This window comes from Egretta garzetta, unplaced genomic scaffold (genome assembly GCF_000687185.1).
Source record: "Egretta garzetta isolate BGI_Z169 unplaced genomic scaffold, ASM68718v1 scaffold322, whole genome shotgun sequence".
Taxonomy (NCBI): Eukaryota; Metazoa; Chordata; class Aves; order Pelecaniformes; family Ardeidae; genus Egretta; species Egretta garzetta.
In genome coordinates this window covers 98,948-107,865 of record NW_009259044.1, presented here as the reverse complement: position 1 = coordinate 107,865, position 8,918 = coordinate 98,948, and the positions used below count along the sequence as shown (strand labels likewise).

At 47.7% G+C, this 8,918-nt stretch overlaps 1 protein-coding gene across 1 annotated transcript in view; it reads left to right on the top strand.

The window, feature by feature from the left end:
* Nucleotides 1-2,303: 2,303 nt before the first annotated feature.
* The window catches only part of MTFMT (mitochondrial methionyl-tRNA formyltransferase), a 12,790-nt gene continuing 6,175 nt past the window's right edge, over nt 2,304-8,918 (top strand). The window contains exon 1 of the mRNA XM_009635017.2: nt 2,304-2,326. Coding sequence (XP_009633312.1) covers nt 2,304-2,326 — 23 coding nt within the window. The remainder of the gene's footprint in view (nt 2,327-8,918) is intronic.

The window sequence follows — 8,918 nt, the reverse complement described above, 5'->3', positions numbered from 1 at the left end:
TTGAGAGCGACTGCTTTCCTGTTTGCCACCAGGTAGCCCTGGCTGCTGCCCAGAGGAGAGAGCATAGAATTCGAGCAGTCCCAGCTTGTGTAGCCTGCGCTGCCGCAGAGACTTGTCTGCACCCTGTCGGCCCCCGCCACAGAGAGGCAGCTCTGTGTGCCGTGATTCAGCAAAGAATTGCCTTGCCAAGACCAGTCCTGGAAATCTGACTCTGGATTACAGTCCTCCAGCAGTAAATTCCCATTCATCGGGCTGGCTTGTAAACACAGCTTGACTTTAGCATTTTTCATCAGAAAAGCTTCAGTGTCTGCAAAGAAACCAGCATATGAGTGTGGCCACCTGCTAAGTACAAGACATAAATGCACAGAGTGTGTAGGGCAGAGAAGGGCAGGGAAGGGTTTGGGGCTCAGGTCTTTCCAATTCTGCTGTCTAACCTTAAAGTGTCAGTTGGAAGACACCTCTGCACAGTGGAGGTGTAGATAGTCACAACAGACATTGATATTGGGTTTAAAAACCCCCAAATCTCTGTAAGTCAGGTGTCTTCCCATGTGTTGAAGAGATTGCAACAGTGCTGCGAGGCACAGGTTTAGGGTGCAACTTTCTCCATGGTTGTGCCATGGCTCAGCCAGGCTGCAGCTGGTGTATACTGAGGAAAAAGGGGCCCATGGAGAGGAAGAAACTGTATTTCCTGAAAGTTAAGGTTTTTAATGCATGCCTTTGCCATAATACTGTCTGTATGTGCCTGCCCTCAGCCAGCGAGGCGTTCATAAGGACATACAACAAGGCTGGAAACTCTTGCATGTGTACATCCAGCTCCTGCGAACCTGCCCTGCAGACATCTTATTGCAACCCCTGCTGAGCTGGGTGTGGGTGAAGAGACCCAGCCTCAGCATGTGCAACCTGCTTCACCCACACTATTATCCTCTAAGCCAAGACTCTACCTTGCAGCAGGAAAAGTGGTATTATCCAGAAGAACTTCATATTTGCATGCGTGGCTGGGATGAATCACGCCTTCACCAGTGTCTCTTCAGAGCGCAGATGCCTGGGAACAAGAGAGAGACGAGAGGTGAGGGGTAACCTCGCAGCGTCCTCTCCCAGCTCCCACTGTGTGGTGCCACCAGTTTTATCAGTCGGAGCCCTTAAGTTATACCAGTTATTAATCAGAGTGACTGGATACAGCAGGTCACCGTGTTTCTCCTCTGGTGTCTACAGCAGATGAAAGGAGACAAAAGCAGAAGTAGAAGTGATTCTCTTTGAAACGACTCTGCGCTCCAGCTCTGTATTCAGAGAGGGGGCCTGATGCACCCCTGCAGCTCTGGCATCTGTTTTCTTCTCTGACTGTGAGTCTGAGCTGCCAGGACAGGGTACAGTCATCCTGGGAGATGTGGAGGTGACAGCAGAATGGATCTGTCACAGCGTTGGGGTTGGACCCCTTGCCTAGGTGACCCTGTGCAGATGTGAGCCAGCCCCTCCCCAACTAACCTCACTGCTTCCCTCCTTGCTCCCCTGCCACAGTCCTCAGAGAACACGTACTTCGTGTACAGTGGCTGCCTGCTGCCAAGCCACAGCTGGCAGAATAAGGGTGCGGAGATGAGGAAATGGAGGGCTTAGCTCCAAGAGGAGGAGAAGTCAGCTTGCCACTGAGGCAAAGGTATCTCCCATCCCTCAGGGAAGCAGAAAGCTCCTCCTTGACCTTTAGTCCCTCATTTGTCAGTGGCATCAATCCAGCTTTTATGGGTGCTTGTCCAACTCAGTTCTGCAGCCTCCTTTGGGGGGACCTCACCTGAGCAGAGGGTTCCCGTCCGTCCCTGGTGAGTTACTCTGAGATGCTCACTGGCTTCACTGGAACCATCACCCGCTCGCAGGTGAATGACACCATAGCACATGTGTCCCTCAGACATGCTGGCCCCACAGACCATTAATTATTAGACTTAGACTTTTACAGCTATCTGATACTGTCAACTTTGTAGCATGGCTTGGCACTGCCTGAAACTGTTCCCCGAATATCGCTCACAAGCACGTTCCACTGTGCCAGGCGTGTCAACAACGCTGCTGCTGACTCCTCAGGGAACCATTTGTCCTATCGGTTATAGACCCAATGATTGCTACTATTTCCCCCCCCCCCCTCAATGTCTTCACAATTCAAAGTTCACATTTTATAGCCAACCAGGCACGCAGGCTTGCTCCCTGCTGCCAGAAAACCACCTGATAGTAATTCTTTGAGGACAGGACTCTGAAATACGTGGTCCACTTGGAGTCTGTATTTCAGAAAATATGGGTAAAGCTGCTCCCTGCAGCTAGGTATGCCAATTACCTTACCGTCCAGGTAAGCTGTAGCTTATTCACATGGATCACTCCTCAGAAAGGAGGAAATAAAGTCTTGGTGCCAATGAAATCAAGTTACAGGTCTGCTACACCCAAATGAGAAGTGCCACTTGAATGTGTTAAATCTTGCTGTGCAAGGCTTCTGTCTAATCATTTGCTCGAACGGGAACATTTGACATGCATGTTGCTGATTTTCTCCTAAGGTGTTTCATAACCTGTGGGCCACCTCCTGGTGTCCGCACTAATGCTGCCATGCACAGCAGGGGTACTAGAAAGCTGCTAGAAGTGCTTCACTACTTTGTAAAGTAGTGACGGCCAAATCTCCCCCAGACGTGGGAGGCCGGAACTTCTCAAGTACAATACGGTAGCAGTATGGATATTTATTGTGCATTCACAGGAAATTTAGGTAAAAGACTTTAAGGGAAACCACCATTGTTTTAAAGTCCTTTTACATCTACATCAAACTGACCAAACTAATTTGGAAGTTTCATTTACCAAAGCTACAAAACAAAGTGTTCTCAGGCCAGCAGAGAGCCTGAGCAGGATCTGGAACACTGCCTGCACCACCAGTTTCCCCAGTAAGGAAACAGTGAGCCCCACAATTGGGCTGGACGTACTCTGGAGAGTTTGGATCATTCAGCCTGAAAGAGAGATGTTTAAAGTCACCTTGTCCAGCTTCCCCCTCAACCCCAGCTGCTCTGCCCCGCTGCCCACACCCCAGCGTGGGTGAGCACTGCTCCACCAAACGAGCTGAGAGCACGTGGGTGATGTCCTCGAGATGAGAGCACGTGGGTGATGTCCTTGCTATTGCTCCTTTGCCCACATATTTTGGCAGTCGCTGGCTGCTGTTGGATGGGGGTGAGCCCTTAGATCCAGGCCTTTGGTAACTCTAAGCTGTAGACTTTGGTCTCCTAGATCCCTGAAGACACCCAAGACCCTTCTGAGGTTGCTTCTCAGCTTGGGTACAACACAGGGAACTCAAATGAAAGCTCATGCATTTCAAGCTTGTATGGAAGGAGGTAGAAAGAACAAAGAGGCCAGCATCTCTCAAGGAAACATTTTACCTGTGTTGTTTTGAGTTTATATTTACACCTGAACAACTCTGTAATTTTTTTTTTTTTTTGCAAAGGAGGTTTTCACATCAAAAGCTGCAAAATTTATATGCTGTGCATACTTCAGGAACAGAGTCACTCGCCAACGCTGTCCCAAATCCTTTTGTTCAAAATGAGGACCTGTGGACTTTGGTGACATCCTATGAAATCTAAAGAAAGTACAGAAAAATGGCAAGTGACTGTTTTTTGCTCCGTGTATTGATCCCAGCACTTAAATGGTAAAATCCTCCCTCATGATGGAAGCCTTTGGAGATATGAGACCCACCACAAGCACAAGGCAGTGCTGAGGGATTGGTGCTCTAAAGGTTGGCATAACCTGGCGAGGGGCCTGTCCCGTGCGGGAATGCGCACACCCCCAGCTGCATGTGGACTCTTTCCAGCCAGGGCACGGCATGCGGTGCTGTGAAACCACCATGGGCGTTGTATGATGGTTTTTATCAGGTCTAAGAGTCGAGGCTGCAGAAGTTGCGCTCACTCTGCAAATGAGAAGCCTTGAGATACTTTGTATATTGATATAAGTAAAGATGGGGGGAAAAAATCTTCTGAAAAGACCACCAAGTACAGCTTCTGTTAAGATGATAATGTCCCTCTGGATACTCTACTCACTACACAATATGGGGCAATGCACTTAAAATGTTCCAGTCTTTGTAAAAGAGTCTCCTCTTGTCATTCAGACTTTCTCTCTGGTGGTTATCTTAACTGATTGTGTTAAAATGTGTCAGTTATTCCAAATGTATTATAAAAGTGGGATGCCCTGTCTTTGGGAGTCATACAGGATATACAGTGGCACACCATGGAGACACAAATGGATAGGTTGGTTTATAGAGGTACATTAAGGACTGAGTTCAACTGAAGAACACAAGAAAAATGTTTAGTATTTAAAATACTAACGCAAGAAGGGAGTCTGTACTATTTTTTAACCTTTGTAAAGTCAAAAGTTAAAGAGCAAATCTGAATTATATTCAGTATTTTCCTTTGACTGCTTTCCAGGCTGTTTATATGCAGGAGTTACCCCAGCCTGCTTCTCACTTGCCATTCAGTCTCTCCTTATAGAAGTCATACAGCCTTTGCTTAAAATTTCCAGGGATCCGAGCCTTCTAACTGAAATAAATAAATAAGCCTTTCTTTACAGATAGCTATAAATTAACCCACTGGCTAGTGCACCAGGAATGTCCGTTAATCTCTGCTCACTCACCAGAAACACGCAGATCCCAGCAGAGAGGAAGCTACATTTCTTCTTTAAGCCCTGCCGTCTGAAGACGTCTCCTCTGAGCACCCGTCAGTGCCCTACTGCAGCGACAAGGTTGCCTTTCCTCCCGCTCTTGGTGTGCTACGAGCTCTGATTCATTCCGCTCCCGAGTCATGTGTGAAGGCCAGTCCAACAGGTGAGGTTCGCTCCAGCCCCTGGAAAAAAACACACCTCTTCAGTGGGTCCATTTACAGCATGGGTGAACGACCTTTTCCCAAAGAATGAACCATAGGAACTCCCAGCTTATTTGCTCAAGCTATTGGCATAATCAGTATTAAAAGAGCACGCCAAGTAGAATGACATGTGGTAAAAAGTTACCCTGGGGTTAAAATAAATGATAACGTTCACTCCGCCTGGCTCAGCCCTCGTTGCATAAAGGAAGCATGTCCTGATAAAGTAGATATTAGTCCTTTATTTTTTTTTTAAGTGAATGGTCATTCTAAGGCTCTCAGAGCGTCTTACAAGAGCCACTGACTTTGCAGGCAAAGCACGAAGCACCCAGCAAAGATTTTGTCATCCCTATTTCACAGGTACTGGCAACGGAGTTGGCTAAGTCAACAGGCTACTAAGAGGCTTTGCAGTGTCATAAGGCTGACGTGCTGCCTTTCTGGGCCAGCTACGTTTGGAAAGGAGGGTTCCTCCTCCCTGAACTATCTGATCCATGGATGGAGCTGCACACTGCAAAGCAAGCCAGATACCTCCCAGTGATGGCCTTGGAGCACACAACTAGCACTGGTTAGCTTCAGCCTCATTGGAGATAGGCACAGTCTCCTAATGTTCGTCCTGTTCCCAGTGTTTTCCAGCTTGAAATAAAGGTCTTTGGCACTGAAGCCATGTTCTAACGTGATTAATCCTTTGAATCCCACCTCACATCCGACTCGGAGCCTCCTCTGGCTGCCCCTGTGAAATTTCACCCAGCAGACCTGCACGCTCCCCAAACACAGATGTCCTACTGTTCAGCACCAGCCCGGCAGCGATCGGATGGGAGCTCTCACTCAGAAACTAATCCCCTGGGAAACAACGGCTCCTCTCTGCTGGGGGAGGCAGGTTAAGCCGGGACACCACACCACGCTGTAAATCGTGTCACCTTTTCTCATTTCAAGTCGGATCATTTAAAAAGTGCCATCACACTAGGGAACGCTTTTCTGCAGTCTCTTTGCGACCCTTCCATCACCAGGGACGGGGTATGGTGACAGGCCAACAAGCTACACAAACAAATCCTCTGGCTCACTGCCTTTGAGAAAGGCACAAAGAAAATGCCCGGCCCCTGCGGTGAAGTCTCTGAGTAGAGGGATGGAGACGCTAGCAATGGTGAAGAGGTGACTCTCATGGGAGGAGGGTGACTGCAAAGCCCCAGAAGGTCCCTTTTCATCCCAATTTCCTATATGGCTTGATTTATTTCTCTATATTTTAATTTAAAAAAAAAAATCCCCAACAGCTGTGTGGAAGCTGGATGTGACGGTATAACCCACATTTCCCTAAACTGAAGCCTCTGAAACCTGGAGAAATCTGATTAGAGGAGACAGAGTGCCCACAGCCCCTGGGAAGTCATGGGCACCTCTGCAGCTCTGCAGTGGCCATTTGGGTCCCGTCCTGCCTTTGGGCTGTTTGCAGAAGAGGTGTCCAACAGCTCCTCCCGTACAGGAGACCCCCAAAGCCCTACCACAGCCCTTGCAGGTCCAAGGTCCCACAGCCAGTGGTGAAGCGAGGGGCACCTCCACTCACCTCCCCAACGGGAACTGGCGTGGGTTGGGGACAAGCCCTAGCAAAGCCATTCCTGTTTCAGCTCTCCCCCCAAAAATCATGTCAAGATGCAGGTAGGTGGCTGAGATGCCTTTAGGACTCAGCGTGATGGAAATAAAACCAGTTTCCCACTGGTTAGAGTTGGCCCTTGTGCCCAGTAATCCTCCACTTCCCCAGAGGACTGCGAACGTACTCAGGAGCAATCTCTTCAGCAGTGGCTGTGAGTGTTTTATTTCACATTTCCCTTGACAACACTGGCACTCTTTAACGGGAGATATCTTTTTACTTCTCGGCGACGCTTTCAGTGTCTTTGGCTAGGAAGCGAAGTGGAGATAGGAGGTTGATTTGTGTTCTGCTTCCTCCTTGGATTTGTCTTCACTGCTCTTAGGAAGAACTTGTCTGACCTTGGCATTTTAATTTTGCTTATCTTTTTTGATCCCTTCTGTGTCTTTGACCTGAAATGCCTGGTTACAGAATAACTAAACATTTAGGGTTGGGTTTTGTTTTTTTTTTTCCACATACAAAAGCAGAGTTCAAATGCAGCAGGAAAGCAAGATTTGTGAGCTTCCCCCTACACACTCCCCAAAACAATCAGATTGTTCCTTTCATTCTGCTGGAAAACTTTACATCAAAATAAATCTTCAGTTAAAATTCATGTACAGTGTCCAAGGCATAATAATAGCCTTAATCTGTTTGAACTGTACAGTCGTATTAGAGCTGAGGATGAATTACTTGGGAGCAAGTATACTGGAGTGAATTTAAGTCCACTTGATAAACTCACTGCAAATGAAACATTAATGACTTCATGCACAAGTCTGGCAAAAACTCAGCACGGAGTTTCAGTATTTCCAGGAGTTTTAACTACTGCCAGAACCGAGAATCCATCTGCAGGGTTTAAGTCCCCTGATGAGCAGCAGGTGAAGCTCCGCACGCAGTGCCGATGTGCCGCTGACACGTCCACTGCCTCCCGTGCCGGGATCCAATACCTGGAAATTAACACCCAGCAGCAGCCGGATGCCGTGTTCAAATTCCCAGCTTTTGGACGGCATTTGGGCCATCCAGACACGCATGGTATGTCTCTGGCTTTCCTGAAGTGCTGGTAATAAATCCAGGGTTTCACCCAAGACCTCAGAGAGCTGGTATTCGCTGCATGGCCTGGGACGTCTCCTTCCAGCCTGCCTTCCAGCAATTGTGCTGGCTGCTTCTGGGAACTATGAGCATTTTTCAGCATCTGAGATATTACGCGGTCAAATTTTTTCAGCATCTGAGATAAGCGGTCAAATTACACGCTGTGTGGAACACTGCTTCCTCTCTTTTGGGGCCTGATACCCGTTAAGTGCCTGTAATCGCTCAGTTATTGTGCAACAACTAATTATTCCCTGTTTATCAGCTCCATACTGTCTACCATAAGACAGACTGCTCGCCTTGCCCTTCTCCCCACGTCCGCTTCTCCAGATGAACGATGCTGGTCGCTTTAATCTCTTCTCAAGCAGAAGCCATTCCTTCATCCTTGCTACCCTCTTGTTTTTTATTTCTTATATATCTTATATATCGTTTCACCCAGACACCCTGAGATGAGGTGGCTGGAATTGAAGTGTCCCCTGCATGCAACAAACCCAAGGATTTTCACCGGGCTCCCCAAGTCATAAAGAATTAAGTTTTCTGGAGCAATTGATTTTTACGTACTGATTCTCAGCTAGGAAACCACCTCAGTATTTGGTAGCGTATTCTCCTTTTCTCAGGGTGAAGGAATGTGAGCACCTCAGTTAGGATGCCCGGACTTTTTTTTTTTTAACCTATAACAGCACTTTCTCACTTGTTTTCCTTTTCCTGAGAGAAGAAAGCCCTAATGATGGGCAAAATAGACGTGAAAAAGGGAATGAATATGCACAGCGCCGCGTAGCACAGCACAAAATTTGATTTTCCTCAGCAATCCTTCCCTCGTGTACCCGTCTGACGTAAATTCGGCCATCCAATTTCCAAGGAATTTGCGTGTTTTTACTGGCATATAGGAAATGTTTCCAGATTCTCACATTCTGTGTTTTAGAAATTCCCAGTGTCAAAGACTGTAGGCTATACCGTGATTGAGATGCATAGGGAACTGGTGTATGTGATTTACATTAAACAAAAATCTTCCCATGGGGGAAAAGAATGTTCTTAGCAGAGTGATAACATATTTTCATTCTTATGTTATGGGAGAAGACAGTTCTTTTAAGTGGTTATTCTGACCCCGTAGTTTACAAGAAAACATTCTTTAAATTATTATCACTGTTAAAACAAAGCTGAGGCAGACACGGAGATCAGCTTTCCAAAGGCCGCGCGGGAGCCAGCCGATGGCCAGGGGCTGCAGTGTCAAGGCCCCTTCTGCCCCGACGTTCTTCGGCGTTATCTTCGCGCTGAGGCAGGGCGGCCAACTGACGGCCATGAGGGGCAGGGTTACGGGTCCACCGCCACGGCAGCACCGACGCTGTGGGGGAACAGAAGCCAGG